At 43.7% G+C, this 24714-nt stretch overlaps 1 protein-coding gene across 1 annotated transcript in view; it reads right to left on the minus strand.

The window, feature by feature from the left end:
- The window catches only part of LOC112224855 (receptor tyrosine-protein kinase erbB-4-like), a 275238-nt gene that overhangs the window by 60693 nt on the left and 189831 nt on the right, over nt 1-24714 (minus strand). The window contains exons 18-20 of the mRNA XM_042306366.1: nt 20110-20232; nt 16344-16442; nt 4137-4322 (exon numbers count right to left, since the gene is read on the minus strand). Coding sequence (XP_042162300.1) covers nt 4137-4322; nt 16344-16442; nt 20110-20232 — 408 coding nt within the window. The remainder of the gene's footprint in view (nt 1-4136; nt 4323-16343; nt 16443-20109; nt 20233-24714) is intronic.

The raw sequence follows: 24714 nt of genomic DNA on the forward strand, positions 1-24714 counted from the left end.
TCAAGAAGTTAAGGAGGCACCTTCTTCCAAGAACAAGTCTGAACACCATCCCTCAAGCTGTCATCAAGCTCGAGACCCTGGGTCTCGACTGCGTGGCCACGGGCCGCCCCAGGTGGTGAGAGTAGGCAACAATGCGTTCTGAGCCCTCTCCTGTACTCCCTGTTCACCCACGACTGCGTGGCCATGCACGCCTCAACTCAATCATCAAGTTTGCGGACGACACAACAGTGGTAGGCTTGATTACCAACAACGACGAGACGGCCTACAGGGAGGAGGTGAGGGCCCTCGGAGTGTGGTGTCAGGAAAATAACCTCACACTCAACGTCAACAAAACTAAGCTTCAGTCGTTTCTGGGGCTTCTCAACTTTTACAACTGCTTCCTGCCTGATAAAACTACAGTGTTGGAGCCCCGGTATCAACTACTGGACCAGGCAGTTCCCTGGAGGCTAAATGGCTGTTGTAAGCAGATGGGCTGCTAGCCCACTATGGTCACTATGGTCTGTGATGCATCTCCATATGGGCTAGTTGCTTTATTGAGTCATGTGGAATCTGATGGTCGTTAGGCACCTGTGTGCTACACATTTAGGACCTTAAATGTCACTGAATATGCACAGCTGAATAAAGAGGCCCTGGTGATCATTTTTGCTGTCAAGAAGTTCCATCAGTACTTGTCAGGTCATCATCTTGTTGCCTACACTGACCACAAGCCCTTGCTGGGCTTGCTTCATCATATGAAGCCCATGCACCAGATTATTTCACCTCGATGTTCAGATGGAGCCTGATACTGGGAGCCCATAGTTATGAGCTCGGCTATCGTCCAGGGAAGAAGCTGGTTCATGTGGATGCCCTGAGTCACCTGCCACTTGCTACCCCTTTGTCTGTGGCACCATCTCCCTGGGAAGTGATGCTGTTCGTGGTGCCTGATGCCCCTCTCCATGCTTCTAGGATAGCCACACTGATCTTGAAGGATCCTGTTCTGTCCCGGGTGCTTCGCTGGGTTCGGGACAGTCGGGTTGTGGTTCCTCGCATAATTTGCATACTGGAATAGTGAGGATGAAGGCAATGGAACAGAGCTATGTGGTGGCCTGGGATGGACATGTAAATTGAGGCAGTGGTGTGCAGCTGCGCCACCTGTCAGGAGTCACTACATGCTCCCCCCAAGGTCACTATGCACCCATGGGAGTAGACAACAAAGAAATGGTTTCATCTTTGTAAAGACTTGCTGGGCCATTCAAAGGAAATAACTTTCTCATTGCAGTGGATTTCCACTCAAAGTGGTTGGAAGTAGCCATGGCTAGTTTGATGTCCTCTGCTGCTGTGTTAAGCACCTTCCGTCTCCTGTTTGCCACACATGGGTTGTGTGACATTCTGGTGTCAGACAATGGATCTGACTTCACATCTGCTGAGTTTAAAGAGTTCTGTTGGGAAGAGCGGAATCAGACGTCACAACAGCCCCATATCACCCATCCTCCAATGGCCAAGCTGAACGCATGGTTCAGACAACCAAGGAGGCTCTGTCTGGGATCTCGGTGAGTGACTGGCAGACCCGACTGTCAAGGTTCCTGCTGTCTAATCATGTTACACCCGTGGCTACTACTGGGAAGAGTCCAGTCGAGCTGTTAATTAACAGGCGATTGACAACTGCCTTAGACTGGCTGCACCTGGACTTCGCAAGTGAAATGCATCTAAGGCAGGAGGATGATGCAGACAGGGGGCCACGGTCATTTAAGGCATTTTGAACCTGACAAGCTACTCTAGAGGCCCTAAGTGAGTCCCTGCAGTCATGGAAAATGCCATTGGACCGGTTTCTTACAGGACTCGGACACCTAACGGCCAGGTGCACCGACGCCATGTGGATCAGCTGCTGGGCCAGGAGGCAGCAGCCCCCTTTTCTGCCACCTCCTTCCTCCCAGGCCTGGATGCTCTAAACACCACTCCTTTGGGTGACAGAAGAGAGCCAAATCCAGAGCCAAACCCTGATACTCAGCCCCAACTTGCAGCTGAGCCCTTTCCGGCCGCAATTGGAGTGCCACCTCCACAAGCACAGGGGTTGCCGCCAGAGACTATTCAGGCACCTCCCTCACCACGCCCAGTTAGGTTGCGCCGCCCTCCCCAATGTTATGGGGAACCCATTATGTGACTGGAGGAAAGGACTGTTGTGTATTGAGTATAGTGGTGGTGGGCACAGACATTCCCATATATAGTTTGCGCATCGATTTCTTAAAAATGTGAAATTCAGTTACATATGACTTCTCCCATAGTGAGGCCTAGCCACAGAGTGTATAGAGGAATGGTATGCTGTCTCTATCCCAGGCCCATGTCCTCATTACCTGGGGCCTCTGACCTCATTACCTCGGGCCCCTGAGGGTCCACTGACTCACCCCTAGGAGAAGGCCATTACAACCATCACAGCCACTGCCTTAGAAACACCTGGTCTCAGTCTCAAGTGGCTCCCTATTCCCTACATTGTGTGGTTCTTTTTACCACGACCCTGTAGTGCACTGTTGAGATGTGATGTGTCTGTATCTGTTGTGTCTTGTAGTGAATTTGCTGTTGTATTGATTTATTGAATTTGAATGTTTGTGAGTTGTTTGTTCTCAGGGCACCATTGTGAATGAGACGCGGGCCTCAATTGGGTTCCTCTGAGTAAATGAAAGTGAGATACAATACAGAGAACAGGGCAACGCTTGGGAAAGCAGCCATAATTTATGCTTTCCCTGTGCAATGTAATGTAATAAATAAGCACTTTATTGGGATATATATATTTATCATTTAGTAGTGGCTTTTATCCAAAGTGAGAGCATGTTTTTTAAACAGAAGGCTGGTCACAGGAATTGAACCAACTATCCCAGCGCTGTAAGCACTGTGCTCTATCAACTGAGCTACAGTGAACCGGAACATTCTGTTGGCCTACAGCAAGTGTTGTACTTTTTTATTCCAAACGGTAACTAATGCTTTAAAAGTTAATGGTAGAAAACTCCCACCTTTATCCCTCAACAGTGCCATATCTATGAGCAAAAGGGATATTTGTCTAAGATATTAAATCTACAAAAGAGTCTGCAGCGAGTGCCTTCCGTAACATTTTGGTTTGGAGCTGTGGCTTTGCAGTAGGGTTGTGAGACACGGTCTCTGTGTGTAAGTGTCACTGAAATGATTCTGAGCAAATAGTATGGTCCAAATACCTCCGGATCCAAGGTGATGTGAGCTGCTGTCTTATATACCTGTCTTTAAATTCAGAGGAATCAATTTGAGTCCACTGCCTTCAGAACTAAACATCCCCATCGGAGAAAGATTTACAGACACAGATGTCTTCTTCACCCATCCAAGGATAGGAGGGATGCATTTAATTAATTTGACTTATTACCTCCTGGGGGGTCCCAGGTTAAATTGGTAGAGCATTCTCACTCATGGGTGCAACAAATATAGCCCCTAACAAGGCACTCCTCCAAATATGTTCATGAGATAGAAACAACAATACCCTGCACCCACTAGTGGATACTGTATTATGTGGGGAGGAATTACAGTACCATTTAAAATACAGCAATTTCCCACAATGCACCATTACTTATAGCAGGTATCATCAACTAGATTCAGCTGCGGGCCGATTTTATCTTGAGCACACGGTCGGGCGGCGGAACATAGTATATATATGTAATTACATATAATTTGTAGACTGCAAATTGACCGCAAGAAGCCCAAACAGATACAGTATAATGTTTGACTAAAACATAATAATTTCAAACCTTTCATACATTTGTATACGGTCTCTCTATTATGCATGGGAATACTTGGGAACAGATGTCTTAAATTAAAATCACTTGGAGATGATTTCCTAGGTGTTTTTACAGTCTTATGTCCAACAGTTATACTTTTTTTGCTCTGAAAACTTGGGGGACCAAATAATACCATTGGCCCACAGGCTGCTGAGTAACCCTGCTGGGTAACCCTGACCTACAGTATGCTGCATTTTTTAAAATTATTGATAATATCTAAAATGACTGTATAAATTACAGTTTTCCATTACAGTGTGGGTATGTAGAGTATGAGATACATACGAAAAAGGAGCACAAACAGAAAGTGTCTAAGATGGCACTCAAACTCCCAGACAAGATTGGACAATAACAGGTGAGTCCTACCTTGGCGATCTGGACACACCAGTTGAGCAGCAGCTGGGAGCCGATGTTGTCCTTGTGTTCGTGGACGTAGTCGAGCAGGCAGCCATGGGGCATGAGCTGGGTGACCAGCTGGATGGTGGGGCTCAGGCAGACCCCCAGGAGACGGACCAGGTGAGGGTGTTCCATGCTGGCCATGATCAGAGCCTCCTGGGGAACACACACAGGAACTCAGGCCTACGCAGAGACCATACAGTACATTCAACAATTTTGTCAAAATGTTGTTATTAATAGCCTTATTAGCCTTATTCTGTCCAATGTTCTCTACCTATATAGTACTCAAAATACGACAATTCATCTTAAGTTAAAAATAATACAATATAAAAAACCTCTACAAAACCTCCCCGCAGTCAGCATCACATGATGAATAAAAAACAGTAAAAAGTGGGATACGTTTGTTGAGAATGAGGTGGACGAATTGGTCGTCTAATTGTCAATCTGCGGAGCATGTTTATTTCATGACAACTTCCAATGCAACCATCAATGGAAGGAGTGCTTCAGCAAGAAGTTGCTTCTCAAAGTGGATGCTGTCCCTATCATCAATGTGGCTTCTAAAGCAACTCAAACAGCCAGCAGCACCAGCAGAGACTGAGCATTATCATGGACTTCAGTGAGCATGGAAGTCAACTGGGTAAGTGAAAGAGATAGCTTGCTATGCTAACGGTAGCTAGATCAAGTGCATTTAGCTCATGTCTTTAATCTAAATAACACTGATAAAACTAACCAAATGTAAACACGTCTGCCAGCTGTTGGTAGCTAACAGCTTATAGATCAGGGATGGGCAGCTGGCGGCCCCGCGGGCCTGCTTTTGTAGGCCTGTGGATACATTTCCAAAAACAAAAAAACATATATATATTTTGTTTTTAGGAAGTCAGTTGGGGTTTCAACTTAATGTTAAGAGTTAAAATAGTAGAATATACAAGGTGTACAAGGTTCACTGACAGTCACTCAATTAGCCCATGTCAAAAAAAATGGGGGATTGGTAAATTAGACTAGCCAGAAATACAACAAACTATTTGCAGTATTACTGCAAAAATGGAAGAGGAAAGTGGAAGGAGGAAAAAGTAAGGAACTTGTCTGTCGGCCCTGCATTTAGGAACATGATTGGTTAAAATTGTGATCAATTAAAAAGTAATTTCAGGACCAAACAATTTACAGCCGTGCAATATACAGTAGAAGTGGGAAGTTTACACACACTTAGGTTGGAGTCATTAAAACTAGTTTACATACAGTTAGGTTGGAGTCATTAAAACTAGTTTACATACACTTAGGTTGGAGTCATTAAAACTAGTTTACATACACTTAGGTTGGAGTCATTAACTAGTTTACATACACTTAGGTTGGAGTCATTAACTAGTTTACATACACTTAGGTTGGAGTCATTAAAACTAGTTTACATACACTTAGGTTGGATTAAAACTATTTACATAACTTAGTTTACATTAACTAGTTTACATACACTTAGGTTGGAGTCATTAAAACTAGTTTACCTACACTTAGGTTGGAGTCATTACAACTAGTTTACCTACACTTAGGTTGGAGTCATTAAAACTAGTTTACATACACTTAGGTTGGAGTCATTAACTAGTTTTTCAACCACTGCACACATCTCTTGTAGTTGTAGACCTCCACAAGTCTGGTTCATCCTTGGGAGCAATTTCAAAATGCCCGAAGGAACCACGTTCAGCTGTACAAACAATAGTATGCAAGTATAAACACCATGGGACAAAGCAGCCGTCATACTGGTCAGGAAGGAGACGTGTTCTGTCTCCTAGAGGTGAACGTACTTTAGTGCGAAAAGTGCAAATCAATCCCAGAACAACAGCAAAGGATCCTGTGAAGATGCTGGAGGAAACAGTTACAAAAGTATCTGTATCCACAGTAAAACGAGTCCTATATCGACATAACCTGAAAGGCCACTCAGCAAGGAAGAAGCCACTGCTCCAAAACCAAATGGGTCTTCCAAATGGATAATGACGCCAAGCATACTTCCAAAGTTGTGGCAAAATGGCTAAAGGACTACAAAGTCAAGGTACTGGAGTAGCCATCACAAAGCCCTGACCTCAACCCTACAGAAACCATGGGCAGAACTGAAAAAGCATTTGCGAGCAAGGAGGCCTACAAACCTGACTCAGTAACACCAGCTGTGTCAGGAGGAATGGGCCAAAATTAACCCAACTTATTGTGGGAAGCTTGTGGAAGGCTTCCCGAAACGTTTGACCCAAGTTAACCAATTTAAAGGCAATGCTACCATATACTAATTGAGTGTATGTAAACTTCTGACCCAGTGGAAATGTGATGAAAGAAATAAACGCTGAAATAAATCATTCTCTCAACTATAATTCTGACATTTCACATTCTTAAAATAAAGTGGTGATCCTAACTGATGTAAGACAGGGAATTGTTACTAGGATTAAATGTCAGGAACTGTGAAAAACTGAGTGTAAATGTACTTGGCTAAGGTGTATGTATACTTTCGACTTCAACTGCAGACTGCAAAATAGTTGGGACAAAATTTTTGACATAACGATTCCATGGCACATGGTTTATGAATTGATACGCAAAACGACACCGGATTTTTCAATTTAAATGATTATACTAAATTCTTGCATCCAGTAGACTGTTATTTATATGGGGGATACAACCTTCCCAGCTCTTTTGATTTTGCTGCGAAGAGACTGAATCATTAGATCATTTGTTTTGGTACTGTCCATATGTAGCTTGTTTTTGGTCACAGGTCCAGGAATGGCTGAAGAATTGCAATATTTACCTGGAGCTAACCCTGCAGATCGCACTACTGGGTGATCTGAAAAGTCATAGTCAATCAATCAATAATATAATAATACTTTTAGCAAAAATGTTTATTTTCAATTAAAAATCTGTAGAAACAATGAGAATAGAAAGGTTCAGATCTTTTGTGAAACATCACATTACAGTTGAAAAATATATGTCAAATATAAATCCAACATGGATGGTGTTAAGAGATAGATGGGAGGGGTTGAATGGAGCTGAAGGTTGAGACTAATAACAACAAATAATGACACTAAAGTAAAACATACCATGTCCGTAAACCGTATATGGGGTTAAGAGCTTATGTGTAGGAGCACAGTTTGAAAGATATGACAAATAGAAATCAAACCAGATGGGCATCAGAAATAGATTGGAGACTCATATAAAACACATATTTTAGACTGGACTTTTATTGTCCCCAGCACAAGGTGCACCTGTGTAATGAGCAAGCTGTTTAATCAGTTTCTTGATATGCCACACCTGTTAGGTGGATGGATTATCTTGGCAAAGGAGAAATGCTCACTTACAGGGATGTAAAGACATTTGTGCATATTTTTGGGGGCTGAGAAATAAGCTTTTTGTGCATATGGAACATTTCTGTGATATTTTATTTCAGCTCATGAAACATCAGACCAATACTTTTCATGTTGCTAGATATATTAGTGTTATTTTGTTCAGTGTAGTTAAGTTTGTCACTGGTATGCGCTTGGGAGGAGAGAATTCACTTTCTGTGTCATCTGCTGCTGGCTTGCTAATCAAATACGTATTTCCCATTGTAATTTGTATTCTATAAAGATTGTAATTGTGTCAATATGTTGTGAATATTGGAGAAAAATCCTTGCAGCCATATTCCATACTAAATAGTGAAGTGGCACTTACATAGAAATGACCATCTTACGTGTGGGGCTTTCCGCCAGTCTTCATGGTTTTTACATGCAGGGAGTATAAATTGTATACTTTTTCTTGTTAAAACCCATGTATATGACACATTATAAACTGGGTAGTTTGAGCCCTGAATGCTGATTGGCTGACAGCCATGGTAAAGCAGACCGTATACCACGGGAATGAGAAAACATTAATTTTTGCTGATCTAATTTCATTGGTAACCTCGGCGGTTTGTGGTAGATGGGAAATATACCAAAGCTAAGGGCTGTATCCAGGCCCTCCACGTTGGGTTGTGCATAAGAACAGCCCTTAGCCATGATATATTGGGCATATATCACACTCCCTGGGCCTTATTGCTTAAATTACAACACCAACACATAAATATACTACATGACCAAAAGTGTGTGGACACCTGATCATCGAACAACTCATTCCAAAATCATGGGCATTAATATGGAGTTGGTCCCCTCTTTGGTGACATAACAGCCTCCACTCTTCTGGGAAGGCTTTCCACTAGATGTTGGAACATTGCTGTGGGGACTTGCTTCTATTCAGCCACAAGAGCATTAGTGAGGTCGGGCATTGATGTTGGGAAATTAGGCATTAATCGCAGTCCGCATTCCAATTCATCCCAAAAGGTATTCGATGGGGCAGAGGTCAGGGTTCTGTGCAGGCCTGTCAAGTTCTTCCACACAAATCTCATCCCCAAACTGTTTCAAACTGTTTCACTGGAAGCACAGAATGGTCTAGAAAGAATATAATTTTATGCTGTAGCGTTACAATTTCCTTTCACTGGAACTAAGGGGCCTAAACCAAACCATGAAAAACAGCCCCAGACCATTATTCCTCCTCCACCAAACTTTACAGTTGGCATTATGCATTCAGGCAGGTAACGTTCTCTTGGCTTCTGCCAAACCCAGATTTGTCAGTCGGACTGCCAGATGGTGAGGTATGATTCATCACTCCAGAGAAAGTTTTTCCACTGAGTTCAATGGTGTCAAGCATTAACACCACTCCAGCCAACGTTTGGCATTGCACATGGTGATCTAAGGCTTGTGTGCGGCTGCTCGGCCATGGAAACCCATTTAATGAAGCTTCCAACAAACAGTTATTGTGGTGACGTTGCTTCCAACTTCACAATAACAGTGCTTACAGTTGACCGTGTCAGTTCTAGCAGTGCAGAACATTTACGAACTGACTTGTTGGAAAGGTGGCATCCTATGACGGTGCCACCTAGAAAGTTACTGAGGTCTTCAGTAAGGCCAATCTACTGCCAATATTTGTCTATGGAGATTGCATGGCTGTCTGCTCGATTCTATACACCTGTCAACAACGGGTTTGGCTGAAATAGCACGGATCCACTAATTTGAAGGGGTGTCCACATACTTTTGTATATACAGTATAGTGTATCTGATAGGGTCCATGATCTGCTACCTGGACTTTAAAGCCAATGACCTCAGAATAATATTTTTAAATATAGAACCTTATAGCCCAAAGCTCTCGATATGTCAGGGGGTAAAGGAACTCTTATGACTGAAATGTATTTTGAGCTCATTCAAATCATGCATTATTCCATTTGGTTAACTGATGAGCAGCACAAGTAAGATCAAGAAAAATATTAAAATGTAATCATCCAATTCTCAAGATACATACAGTACATACTATCACTCACAAACGTGCACACAGCCACCAGCAGTACAGCCTATTAGTGTTAGCATTGATGAATGTGAGTGTGAATGTGAGTGTCAGTGTGTCTGTGTATACGTTCAATTGCCCATTTCTATGTGTTTATACAGATCTAGATACAATGGGATCACAGCAATTTAACAAAACAAAACCTAGGTACACCATTTCCATAAACAATGGAGGTTTAGACCTCTAGCTTTTATATTGCAGTAATAAAGAAGGGCCCAGAGCTGTGGTTAGGTCTTCAAAAGGAATAACTCCATGCTGCAGCACACACAGGCATTCACACACACACACACATTCACACACACACACACACACACACACACACACACACACACACACACACACACACACACACACACACACACACACACACACACACACACACACACTGACTTCCAGAATACCACGGAGTTGACAGTTAACTTAATGAGTATTCATCCTCCTGCTATGCTGCTAGCTGCAGGAGGGAACAAGGCTGCTGCTCATTGGCCAAACCTCGCCAGGGGCCATCTCCACGTCTGTGTGTGTGTCTCTGTGTGTGTCCTTGTGTGTTTGCGTGTGTCTCTCCTCGTCCAAGACATGTGCCACTGCGTTTTGATTGCTGTTTAAATGAAGAAGCTGTGTGCAGCCTCTTCCAATATCCTCCATGTCAGGGCGGGAGGAGAGCAGAGGGAGGCGTACGGAGGGAGGAAGATGGAGGGAGGAGAGCAGTGGAAGGAGAACTCAGGGAGAAGAACTAAGGGAGGAGAGTAAAGGGAGGGGGGAGAGCGGACAGAGGTGGGCAGAGGGAGGAGAGCGGAGTGAGGAGAGCAGGGGGAGGAGTGTAACGGGAGGAGAGCGAGGGAGGGAGGTGAACAGAGGGAGGAGAGCAGGGGGAGGAGAGTGGTGGGAGGAGAGCAGAGGGAGGCAGCTCCTAAAAAAGCATCCTCGGTCTGAAGCTTGCCGCTGAAGTCTGTCTCTCCAGCCGTGTAAGTTTGCTTCCCAAATGGCACTCTATTACCTTAATAGTGCATTACCTTTTAAAGGAGTGAACTACTGTATATAGTAAATAGGTTGCCATTTGGAATGTAGACTCCTCTTCCCCTACCTCTCCACGTTGATCCCTCCTGTTTAGTCAATTAAATCTGAAGGTCTTCCTCCCCCCTCCTTACCCCCTCCTCCGCAATGCTGTCCTCCAGCTGAGAGGTGGCTTTCCCACCAGCCCCGGCAGCAGAGAGACTCAGGGCAAGATGTGGTTTCATCTACTATTTAAAATCATTTCAATTACTGTGCCTAATTGTGCTGGCCTGTTGCAATTTAACCAATAGAATAGTACACTCCTGGCAGGGTAAAGCAAGTATAATATTGAAAGACTTCAAATAGTATTTGAAACCAGATCTGCTGAGCTCCATTGGCTCCTCACGGGACGAATGGAAGAGAGGAGGGGAGAAGAGAGTAGATGAGAGGAGGAGAGAAGAGGAGAGTACAGAGGGGGGAGAGGAGAGAAACAGACGAGGGAGGAAGTGAGGGGAGAAGAGTTCATTAGCGTGTTGCTCAGCTGCTGAAACACTGTGGGGAAGGCCCAGCCTGCCTCCTCCTAGGTCCGTCACTCAAGACTGCCCGCAAAGACATGCGCTACTGCACACACAAACACACACAAACACACTCACCACATGAAGTACATGCACGCACATGTGTACACACACATCAAAGTAGGATGATAAAAATTTAAATACAAACATGCTGTAATACAAACACAGTGTCAGACCAACAGACAGATGAAGACACCAGTGTAAATGGGGGAGGGGGGATTTCACCAACGTTGCATTACCAACCTAGTAGATAACATCATTTTACTTTTAACATTGTTCCTTTTGAAATAAATGAGTGATGAATGTTTTATGAATAGACGGGGAATTGTATTTGTCAGCCATAGTCCTATGTGTACTGTATTTAGTATTCATCAGGATCCCCAGTAGTTCCTACCAAAGCAGCAGCTACTCTTCCTGGGGTCCAAACACATTTTAATATATAAAACAGTACATCATAAAACATCATTACAACACTATATACAATGCATTCGATAAGTATTCAGACCGCTTGACTTTTTCCACATTTTGTTACTATTCAGACATTCTAAAATGGATTAAACACAAAGAATGTCCACATCAATCTACACACAATACCCCATAATGACAAAGCAAAAACAGCTTTGTGCAAATGAATTATAAATAAAAACAGAAATACTTTATTTACATAAGTATTCAGACCCTTTGATATGAGCCTTGAAATTGAGCTCAGGTACACCCTTTCCATTGAGCACTTTCTTTCATTTTTTTATTTAACCTTTATTTAACTAGGCAAGTCAGTTAAGAACCAATTCGTATTTACAATGACGGCCGACCATCATCCATCTACAACTTGATTGGAGTCCACCTATGGTAAATTCAATTGATTGGACATATAAGGTCCCACAGTTGACAGTGCACGTCACAGCAAAAACAAAAACAGCAAAGTACAGAGGGATCCTTGATGAAAACCTGCACCAGAGTGCTCAGGACCTCAGACTGGGCCGAAGGTTCACCTTCCAACAGGACAACGACCCTAAGCACACAGCCAAGACAACGCAGGAGTGGCTTCGGGACAAGTCTCTCAATGTCCTTGAGTGGCCCAGCCAGAGCCCGGACTTGAACCCGAATGAACATCTCTGGAGAGACCTGAAAATAGCTGTGCAGCGACGCTCCCCATTCTACCTGACAGAGCTTGAGAGGATCTGCAGAGAAGAATGGGAGAAATTCCCCAAATACAAGTGTGCCAAGCTTGTAGCGTCATACCCAAGAAGACTCAAGGCTGTAATCGTTGCCAAAGGTGCTTCAACAAAGTACTGAGTAAAGGGTCTGAATACTTATGTAAATGTCATATTTCAGCTTATTTTATTTGATATATTTGCCCCCAACAAAAAAAAACAGTTCTTGCTTTGTCATTATGGGGTATTGTGTGTAGATTGATGAGGGAAAAAAACGATTTAATCAATTTTAGAATAAGGCTGTAACATAACAAAATGTGGAAAAAGTCAAGTGTCTGAATACTTTCCGAATGCACTGTATATACAACACACAATGTATAACACCACCATGATACAATATTACAATGTACGTGTGTGTAGAGTGCGTATGCCAGCATCTGAGTGTGTATGTGTGTTTGCCTGTATGTGTGTGTTTGTGTGTCTCTTCACAGTCCACGGTGTTCAATAAGGTGTACTTACTTTTCTGTTTTTTAAAATCTGATTTTACTGCTTGCATGAATAACTTGATATGGAATAGAGTTCCATGTCGGTTGTAACTGGTGCATGTGACAAATAACATTTGATTTGAGACCTCTCCCAATCAATATGTTTTGACCAGTTTACAATACAGGGTTACACTAAGCAGTTTAGTTTCCTCAAATTTCTCAATTTCCACATTATTCATTACAAGATGAGGTTCAGGGTTTAGAGTTTAGTGAATGGTTTGTCCCAAATACAATGCTTTAAGTTTTTTAAATATTTATCACTAGCTTATTACTTGCCACCAATTCTAAATCTGACTCCAGCTCTTTGTTAAGTGTTGCAGTGGTTTCACTTGCTGTGGTAGCTGACGTATATAATGTTGAGTCATCAGCATGCATAGACACACAGGCTTTACTCAGAGCCAATGGCAGGTCATTAGTAAAGATTGAAAAAAAGTAAGGGGCCTAGAGAACTGCCTTGGGGAATGCCTGACTCTACCTGGATTATGTTGGAGAGCTTCCATTAAAGAACACCCTCTGTGTTCTGTTAGACAGGTAACTCTCGATTCTCGCAAAAATGATAGCGTGAACCACCACATTTAACCACGGCAAGGTGACAGGGAATATGACCGAATGCAAGTCAAGTCAAGTCAATCAATCAAGCAAAACTTGAAAAAGTGGAGTCACAATTCAGTGGCTCAGACATGAGACATACAGTGGGGCAAAAAAGTATTTAGTCAGCCACCAATTGTGCAAGTTCTCCCACTTAAAAAGATGAGAGATGCCTGTAATTTTCATCATAGGTACACTTCAACCATGACAGACAAAATGAGAGAAAGAAATCCAGAAAATCACATTGTAGGATTTTTAATGAATTTATTTGCAAATTATGGTGGAAAATAAGTATTTGGTCAATGACAAAAGTTTATCTCAATACTTTGTTATATACCCTTTGTTGGCAATGACAGAGGTCAAACGTTTGCTGTAAGTCTTCACAAGGTTTTCACACACTGTTGCTGGTATTTTGGCCCATTCCTCCATGCAGATCTCCTCTAGAGCAGTAATGTTTTGGGGTTGTTGCTGGGCAACACAGACTTTCAACTCCCTTCACAGATTTTCTATGGGGTTGAGATCTGGAGACTGGCTAGGCCACTCCAGGACCTTGAAATGCTTCTTACGAAGCCACTCCTTCATTGCCCGGGTGGTGTGTTTGGGATCATTGTCATGATGAAAGACCCAGCCATGTTTCATCTTCAATGCCCTTGCTGATGGAAGGAGGTTTTCACTCAAAATCTCACGATACATGGCCCCATTCATTCTTTCCTTTACACGGATCAGTCGTCCTAGTCCCTTTTCAGAAAAACAGCCCCAAAGCATGATGTTTCCACCCCCATGCTTCACAGTAGGTATGGTGTTCTTTGGATGCAACGCAGCATTCTTTGTCCTCCAAACATGACGAGTTGAGTTTTTACCAAAAAGTTGTATTTTGGTTTCATCTGACCATATGACATTCTCCCAATCTTCTTCTGGATCATCCAAATGCTCTCTAGAAAACTTCAGATGGGCCTGGACATGTACTGGCTTAAGCAGGGGGACACGTCTGGCACTGCAGGATTTGAGTCCCTGGCGGCGTAGTGTGTTACTGATGGTAGGCTTTGTTACTTTGGTCCCAGCTCTCTCCAGGTCATTCACTAGGTCCCCCCGTGTGGTTCTGCGATTTTTGCTCACCGTTCTTGTGATCATTTTGACCCCACGGGGTGAGATCTTGCGTGGAGCCCCAGATCGAGGGAGATTATCAGTGGTCTTGTATGTCTTCCATTTCCTAATAATTGCTCCAACAGTTGATTTCTTCAAACTAAGCTGCTTACCTATTGCAGATTCAGTCTTCCCAGCCTGGTGCAGGTCTACAATTTTGTTTCTGGTGTCCTTTGACAGCTCTTTGGTCTTGGCCATAGTGGAGTTTGGAGTGTGACTGCTTGAGGTTGTGGACAGGTGTTTTTTATACTCATAACAAGTTCAAACAGGTGCCATTAATACAGGTAACGAGTCGAGGATAGAGGAGCCTCTTAAAGAAGAAGTTACAGGTCTATGAGAGCCAGAAATCTTACTTGTTTGTAGGTGACCAAATATTTATTTTCCACCATAATTTGCAAATAAATTCATTAAAAATCCTACAATGTGATTTTCTGGAAAAAAAATTCTCATTTTGTCTGTCATAGTTGAAGTGTACCTATGATGAAAATTACAGGCCTCTCTCATCTTTTTAAGTGGGAGAACTTGCACAATTGGTGGCTGACTAAATACTTTTTTGCCCCACTGTACGTGGCAGGTACTCCAGACAATCATGGATTACAAAGGGAAAACCAGCCACATCTTTCTCACGGACAAGCTAAACACCTTGTTTGCCCGCTTTGAGGATAACACAGTGCCACCAACACGGAACGCTCCCAAAGACTGTGGGCTCTCGTTCTCCATGGCTGACGTGAGTAAGACATTTAAGTGTGTTAATCCTATCAAGTCTGCCGACCCAGACGGCATCCCTAGCCATGTCCTAGGAGCATGTGCAGACCAGATGGCTGGGATGTTTATGGACATATTCAATCTCTCCCTATCCCAGTCTGCTGTCCCCACATGCTTCAAGATGTCCACCATTGTTCCTGTACCCAAGAAAGCAAAGGTAACTGAAATAAATAAAAAATATATATTTTTATTTCACCTTTATTTAACCAGGTAGGCTAGTTGAGAACAAGTTCTCATTTGCAACTGCGACCTGGCCAAGATAAAGCATAGCAGTGTGAACAGACAACACAGAGTTACACATGGAGTAAACAATTAAATGACTATCGCCCCATAGCACTCATATCTGTCATCATGAAGTGCTTTAAGAGGCTAGTTGAGGATCATGTCCCATACACTTACCTGACACCCTAGACCCTCTTCAATTTGCTTACCGCCCCAATAGATCCACAGATGATGCAATCACCATCCCATTGCACACTGCCCTATCCCATTTGGACAAGAGGAATACCTATGTAAGAATGTTGTTAATTGACTATAGCTCAGCATTCAACACCATAGTATCCTCCAAGATCATCATTAATCTTGGGGCCCTTGGTCTGAACCCTACCCTGTGCAACTGAGTCCTGGACTTCCTGATGGGCCATCACCAGGTGGTAAGGTGGGAAATAACACCTCCACTATGTTGATCCTGAAAACAGGGGCCCCACAAGGGTGCGTGCTCAGCCCCCTCCAGTACTCCCGGTTCACCCATGACTGCATGGCCATGCACACTTCCAACCCAATCATCAAGTTTGCAGATGAAACAACAGTAGTAGTCTACAGGGAGGAGCTGAGGGCCCTGGTGGAGTGGTGCCAGGAAAATAACTTCTCCCTCAACGTCAACAAGACAGCAGAGGGAGCACGCCCCCATCCATTTAAAAAAAAAAAAATCAATTTTAGAATAAAGCTGTAACCTAACAAAATGTGAAAAAGTCAAGGGGTCTGAATACTTTCTGAAGGCACTGTATGTGGCCTCTACGGAGCCAGTAAAACACTCACGTCCATGAACTCCACGTTGGCCTTCGGTCCCGTTGCCTCGTTCAGGATCTTGATGGCCACTGGGATCTTCACAGTCTCGCCCTCCGGTACCCAGATACCCTGAGGGAGAAGAGATGAGCGGGGAGAGGATAGGTAAGTTAGAGGGGTAGAAGAGGGTGAAGAAAGGAGGAGTGAGTTAGAAGAGATGACAGAAGAGGAGAGAGGTGGAGCGGTGAGTTAGATGGAGGGAACAGGAAAAATGTGTTTAAAAAGGGGTAGGAGAGCTGAGTTAGACGGCAGCTGAACTGTGATACATAGTTCAGACCTCTACACTGTGAGACATAGTTCAGACTTCTACACTGTGAGACATAGTTCAGACTTCTACACTGTGAGACATAGTTCAGACTTCTACACTGTGAGACATAGTTCAGACCTCTACACTGTGAGACATAGTTCAGACCTCTACACTGTGAGACATAGTTCAGACCTCTACACTACACTGTGATACATAGTTCAGACCTCTATATTGTGAGACATAGTACAGGGCTTGCTCTCCTCTCTCTTGCGTAACAGCATACCTGACCTGGATGTGCATGCGATCCTTACTATGTGCCTATGGGATTCTCTCTCTCTCTCTCAGTTCAATTTAAGGGGCTTTATTGGCATGGGAAACATATGTTTACATTGCCAAAGCAAGTAAACATCTCTCTGTCCGTCTGTCGGTCTCTCTCTCTCTCTCTCATCTCTCCGTCCATTTCTCACCCTGTCCTCTCTCTCACTCCCTGATCTCTCTGTCCATTTCTCCCTCTGTCCTCTCTCCCTCCGCTCTCTGTCCATTTCTCCCTCTGTCCTCTCTCTCTCTCCCTCATCTCTTTGTCCGTTTCTCCCTCTGTCCTCTCTCTCTCTCCCTCATCTCTTTGTCCATTTCTCCCTCTGTCCTCTCTCTCTCTCCCTCATCTCTCTGTCCATTTCTCCCAATGTACTCTCTCTCTCTCCCTCATCTCTCTGTCCATTTCTCCTGTCCATTTCTCCCTCTGTCCTCTCTCATCTCTCTTTCTCCCTCTGTCCTCTCTCTCATCTCCCTCTCTCTCTGTCTTCTCTGTCCTCTGTCCTCATCTCCCTCCATCTCCCTCTGTCCATTCTCTCCCTCTGTCCTCTCACTCTCCCTCCGCTCTCTGTCCATTTCTCCCTCTGTCCTCTGTCCATCTTCTGTCCATTTCCTCTGTCCTCTCTCCCTCTCCCTCCGCTCTCTGTCCATTTCTCCCTCTGTCCTCTCTCCCTCATCTCCCTCTGTCCATTTCTCATCTCTCTGTCCATTTCTCCTCTGTCCTCTCTCCCCTCCCCTCCGCTCTCTGTCTATTTCTCCCTCTCTCCCTCTCCCTCATCTCTCTGTCCATTTCTCCCTCTGTCCTCTCTCCCTCATCTCTCTGCCCATTTCTCCCTCTGTCCTCTCTCTCTCTCTCCCTCATCTCTCTGTCCATTTCTCCCTCTGTCCTCTCTCTCTCTCATCTCTCTGTCCATTTCTCCCTCTGTCCTCTTTCCCTCTCCCTCCATAGTTCAGACCTCTACACTGTGAGACATAGTTCAGACCTCGACACCGTGAGACATAGTTCAGACCTCTACACTGTGAGACATAGTTCAGACCTCTACACTACACTGTGAGACAGTTCAGACTTCTACACTGTGAGACATAGTTCAGACCTCTACACTGTGAGACATAGTTCAGACCTCTACACTGTGAGACATAGTTCAGACCTCTACACTGTGAGACATAGTTCAGACCTCTACACTGTGAGACATAGTTCAGACTTCTACACTGTGAGACATAGTTCAGACTTCTACACTGTGAGACATAGTTCAGACCTCTACACTGTGAGACATAGTTCAGACTTCTACACTGTGAGACATAGTTCAGACTTCTACACTGTGAGACATAGTTCAGACCTCTACACTGTGAGACATAGTTCAGACCTCTACACTGTGAGACATAGTTCAGACCTCTACACTGTGAGACATAGTTCAGACTTCTACACTGTGAGACATAGTTCAGACCTCTACACTGTGAGACATAGTTCATACCTCTACACTGTGAGACATAGTTCAGACCTCTACACTGTGAGACATAGTTCAGACCTCTACACTGTGAGACATAGTTCAGACCTCTACACTGTGAGACATAGTTCAGACCTCTACACTACACTGTGATACATAGTTCAGACTTCTACACTGTGAGACATAGTTCAGACCTCTACACTGTGAGACATAGTTCAGACCTCTACACACTGTGAGACATAGTTCAGTTCTACACTGTGAGACATAGTTCAGACCTCACTGTGAGACACACTGTGAGACATAGTTCAGACTTCTTGTGAGACATAGTTCAGACCTCTACACTGTGAGACATAGTTCAGACCTCTACACTGTGAGACATAGTTCAGACTTCTACACTGTGAGACATAGTTCAGACTTCTACACTGTGAGACATAGTTCAGACTTCTACACTGTGAGACATAGTTCAGACTTCTACACTGTGAGACATAGTTCAGACCTCTACACCGTGAGACATAGTTCAGACTTCTACACCGTGAGACATAGTTCAGACCTCTACACCGTGAGACATAGTTCAGACCTCGACACCGTGAGACATAGTTCAGACCTCGACACCGTGAGACATAGTTCAGACCTCTACACCGTGAGACATAGTTCAGACCTCTACACTGTGAGACATAGTTCAGACCTCTACACTGTGAGACATAGTTCAGACCTCTACACTACACTGTGAGACATAGTTCAGACTTCTACACTGTGAGACATAGTTCAGACCTCTACACTGTGAGACATAGTTCAGACCTCTACACTACACTGTGATACATAGTTCAGACCTCTACACCGTGAGACATAGTTCAGACCTCGACACCGTGAGACATAGTTCAGACCTCGACACCGTGAGACATAGTTCAGACCTCTACACCGTGAGACATAGTTCAGACCTCTACACTGTGAGACATAGTTCAGACCTCTACACTGTGAGACATAGTTCAGACCTCTACACTGTGAGACATAGTTCAGACCTCTACACTACACTGTGATACATAGTTCAGACCTCTATATTGTGAGACATAGTACAGGGCTTGCTCTCCTCTCTCTTGCGTAACAGCATACCTGACCTGGATGTGCATGCGATCCTTACTATGTGCCTATGGGATTCTCTCTCTCTCTCTCAGTTCAATTTAAGGGGCTTTATTGGCATGGGAAACATATGTTTACATTGCCAAAGCCAGTAAACATCTCTCTGTCCGTCTGTCGGTCTCTCTCTCTCTCTCCCTCATCTCTCAGTCCATTTCTCACCCTGTCCTCTCTCTCACTCCCTCATCTCTCTGTCCATTTCTCCCTCTGTCCTCTCTCCCTCCGCTCTCTGTCCATTTCTCCCTCTGTCCTCTCTCTCTCATCTCTCTGTCCATTTCTCCCTCTGTCCTCTTTCCCTCTCCCTCAGCTCTCTGTCAATTTCTCCCTCTGTCCTCTCTCCTTCTCCCTCATCTCTCTGTCCATTTCTCCCTCTGTCCTCTTTCCCTCTCCCTCCGCTCTCTGTCCATTTCTCCCTCTGTCCTCTCTCCCTCATCTCTCTGTCCATTTCGCCCTCTGTCCTCTCTCCCTCTCCCTCATCTCTCTGTCCATTTCGCCCTCTGTCCTCTCTCCCTCTCACTCATCTCTCTGTACTTCCTCCTTTAAACACCTCCTAATTTCTAATGACCAAAACAAGTGATTGTGGTATGTGATAAGGTGATACCTTGTAGACGGTGCCGAAGGCCCCCGAGCCCAGTATCTTGACCCTCTTGAGTTCAGTCTCTTTGAGGATGCGGAGCTGGGCCTGGTTAGGGGCTGTACCACTAGGTGTTAGTGGCTCCACCAGCTGTAGGGAGACACAATCAATCAACTCATCAGTCAATTCATCGATCAATCAATCTGCAATATGTTAGTTCCTCACTCCATCAACCAGTCAATGAACCAATCTATCCATCAAGCAATTACGCAACCAACCAGTCACATCTCCCATGGGCATGGCACTCTTTAAACTTTACAGAAATTGTATGAGAGAGTAGTAGTTTCATTATCTTTCAAGTGGAGAAGAATGAAGTAGAGGCAGCGAGAGGACGGGGAGAGAGAGAAAGAGGAGGGGAAAGAGAGAGCGAGTGATAGAAGGAAGAGATGGTGAAAGAGAGAGGATAATAGCGGGAAGGAGGGGTGAGACATAAAGGGAGAAAGAAAGAAAAAGAAAGATAAATAGGGGAGAGAAAGAGAAAGAGAGTAAGGGACGGAGCGAAGAGAGAGAATGAGACAGGGTAGGGAGGGAAATGGGAGAGAGGGAAAGGGAGAGAGGGAAATGGAGAGAGAGAAAGAGAGAGAGAGGGGAAAGAGAGAACGAGTAAATCAGCTCCCTTCTCTCAGCTGTGGCCATGCCCCCCGGCTCATCACTGCTGTCTGATTAAAAAACAATAGCTGTTCTTCATTTAAATGGAATTCTAAATCAGTATCGCATTAGAGCTAAGGAGAGGGGGAATGGGGAATGAGGGGGGTATGGAAAGAGAAAGTGAAGCAGAGTGGGGAAGGAGAGGGGGCGGGAGGAAAAAAAGGATAGAGGAAAGGGGAGAGGGATAGGGAGGAGAGGGAGGGGCATGGAAGGTGAGAGGGAAGGAAAGGGGGAAAGAGAGGGGGCAGGAAAAGAGAGTGGAGGGTCACATAAATCCAGTCACCTCTCCATCGCCCTGGACATCAGGGAGCTGTCCATTATATGAGGTGCTGAATGTGTGGTAGCAAGGACAAGGAGGGAGCTGTCCACCAACCTCCTCTAATCTGTGGTGCTGAAACCTGAGGAAGTCTACTAGGACACTACTATTTACTAGTAGTCTCTACGAGTAGAGTCATTCCCTGTTTGTTACTCCCTAACTGACATCACTGACGTCAAAGCACTAAGGTTGCATCGAGGCAGATTATACTGAATAAAATAATAGGAAAGAAGTTGTGTGTGTGTGTGTGTGTGTGTGTGTGTGTGTGTGTGTGTGTGTGTGTGTGTGTGTGTGTGTATGCAGGTAACCAAGACAGCACAGTGGGGAGAAGAGGATGGAGAGAGTGTGAGAGAGCAATAATGTAAGGTACAGTGGAAAAAGCCACAATCTTGTCATTATTGAAACAACTTGTAAAGAGCCTAGTGCACCATCACTTGATGGCACTGTAACTGTAGGGTACACTCTAAAAAAATGCTGGGTTGTTTGGTTGACCCAACTGCTGGGTTGCAGGGCATTGGGTCACTTTGTTGGGTTCTTTGTTGTTGTTGGGTTTGTTGTGTTCTTTAAAAACTACTGGGACATTGACCCAACCCAAGGGCTTCTATAAAAACCACACCACAAAAAACAGTATACCACACATGTGTACAAAAATAAAATAGTTAGATAAAACAGATAACAAAACCTACTAATCATAAAGGTACAAATGAACTGATAGGCAATCACATTTTTTAAAAACAGTATATGTTTTGTTTAAATGTGTGTGCGCATGTGTGGATGTGAGTGTGAGTTGGGCTATATGGAGGAGATTACTGAGTAGTTTGGTTCATCAGACTGACCCCCAGTCTACGCTTAAAGTTATTGAGGGATGATGAGGGTTTGGCAATTCCAGAGTATGGTACCTCTGTATCTGATAGAGAATTGACTATGTGAGGTGCGGCAGTGGGGAGGGTGAAGGTTATCACAGTGTCTTGTGTTAGAAAGATGGATTTCAGAATGAACCTGGAAGAATCCATTGAAAGGTAAACTGTGTCATGACATTGGGCTGGGGTTAGGTTTATGACAGTCATAAATACTTCTCCCCCCTTTTTCCTCTCTCTACCCTAGTGATGTTACATTTGCAAACCCCTTGGTTAACATAGAGATTCTGGGAACATCAGAAGGTGGGGGGAAATTAACTATATTCTGGTAATCCGACCAGTTCGTTTGTCATCTGAGACATTCTGAGACATTCTCATCAATGATAAGATGACATAAACACTACAGTGGAAAGTCTACACATCAGAGTTATCGGATTCACATGGAATTGTTGTTCAATTTAAATGTTTGAATTTGAAATTAAACGTGATGGGATGAAATGTGAGATTTGGGGTTTCACAAGGTTAGGGCTCTGCTCAATCAGTGGCCCACACCTGTGAAGGGACATGGGCTATAAAACATTTCAAACACGCCCTCCTCTCCCTTCCTATATAAAATCTTGACGACAATATAATCTCCTGTTCCGAGGATGTGAGGTTGACGGTCCTATGTCAGAATGGTTCAGATAATAACTACAGAACAAAGCCAACATCAGCGTGAGGTTTGGTTGCGAATGGTATGAACTTTGAACTCTTATTCACTACAGAAGTGATACCTCCTAGCCATTGAGTTAGCAACAGCAGCTGCAAACGAGGGTTAGGAAGGAACAGACAGAGTATCCCGTCTATCAAATCAAATCAAATTTCACACAAGGACGTTACTACAACGAATCCAATTGACCACCAGAGACATTCTTCAAAGTACAAAGGACTCGGTTTGGCAACACGGCCTTCCATCTACCACCAACCTACCGAAGCGCAGCTCAGAGTAAATATTTATTGCATTTTCCTTTTCCAAATGGGTGGTAATTTAGAATGCATAAGATACTGTATTTACGATAGCACAGCTTCTTCCTTTGGTCCTCAGTCTTCCCGCTCTTTCACTCAAACCCAGCCCTTTTCTTTTGTGTAACCAGCTGTCATATCTGTTCCGCCCGCTAGGGACGTTTTCCTTTATGACATAATTTGTAATCAAGTTATGGTTAATTATGTGTAGGTGTAATTCTGTGTGATTAGTTAGGTATTTAGTAAATAAATAATTAAACCCAATTTTGTATTGCTGATTCAACTTGTTAGCCAGGGTTCGTGAATATAACCAAGAATTTGCAACTTTCAGATGAGACTGAATTAAGGTGACGATTAATATTGACTGCTATTGATGTAAAATATTACTAGGTCTTTAAGAGTTTATTCGGAAGATAACTGCTCTATAAATATTATTTTGTGGTGCCCCGACTCTCTAGTTAATTACATTTACATGATTAGTTCAATCAGGTGATATTAATTACGGAGAAATTATTTTATAGAATAGCATGTTATATTACTTAATCTGGCATAGCCAAAGACATGACAACTGTCTGGGAGGCATGAGTATTTGTAGATGAAAATACATAACTGGCGTGCATTAATGTCGAAAATAGACAAGATATTGAGTTTCTTAAACAAAGGTGCAGGTGGAGCCAGGTAATTAGAGGAGGTGGCTAGTCAAGCAATTTTTTTTTAATGATGAGTATTTTGTGTATGTAGCAGGCACATGTAGTGCCCCAGAAATACTACAGTAAATTAGATATGGGTAAATTAAAAAAGACCCAGCGTTTAGGTCAACGCAGGGTGACTGTAAAAAAATACCAAATTAAATGATAAATTAACTCATATTTGGGTCATCCCAACAACCGAACTGGCTGGGTCAAAATAACCCAATGTATGTTCTGTTCAATATTTACTCAGTGATGGGTTACCAAATAACCCAAATTGGGTTGCTTTTAATCCAGCATTTTTTAGAGTGCAGTACATCCAGGCTTTTTCACTACACTATGTGGTGTTGAGAGCTTTAATGGAACCTGAACCTACTGTCTGTTAACACAGAGTACTCTCTTCTCCTCTTCTCTCCTTTCCTCCCATATCCCCTACCCTCTTCTCCTACACGGTGGTAGAGTGAATGCCTGTCTGTCCTCTCTGCAGGCAGCGCTCAGAGGGAGCTACCACTATACCGCCCTCAACATTAGCAATAGAACAGGACACATACAGTTGAAGTCGGAAGTTTACATACACCTTTGCCAAATACATTTAAACTCAGTTTTTCACAATTCCTGACACTTAATCATAGTAACAATTCCCTGTCTTAGGTTAGTTAGGATCAACACTTTATTTTGGCCCATCTCTCCTGACAGAGCTGGTGTAACTGAGTCAGTTTTGTAGGCCTCCTTGCTCGCTCACACTTTTTCAGCTCTGCTCACAAGTTTTCTATAGGACTGAGGTCAGGGCTTTGTGATGGTCACTCCAATACCTTGACATTGTTGTCCTTAAGCCATTTTTCCACAACTTTGGAAGTATGCTTGGGGTCGTTGTCCATTTGGAAGACCCATTTGCGACCAAGTTTGAACTTTAACTGATGTCTTGAGATGTTGCTTCAATATATCCACGTTGTTTTCCTCCCTCATGAAGCCATCTATTTTGTGAAGTGCACCAGTCTTTGCTTCACAGTTGGGATGGTGTTCTTCGGCTTGCAAGACTCCCCCTTTTTACTCCAAACAT

This window comes from Oncorhynchus tshawytscha, linkage group LG26 (assembly GCF_018296145.1).
Source record: "Oncorhynchus tshawytscha isolate Ot180627B linkage group LG26, Otsh_v2.0, whole genome shotgun sequence".
Classification (NCBI taxonomy): Eukaryota; Metazoa; Chordata; class Actinopteri; order Salmoniformes; family Salmonidae; genus Oncorhynchus; species Oncorhynchus tshawytscha.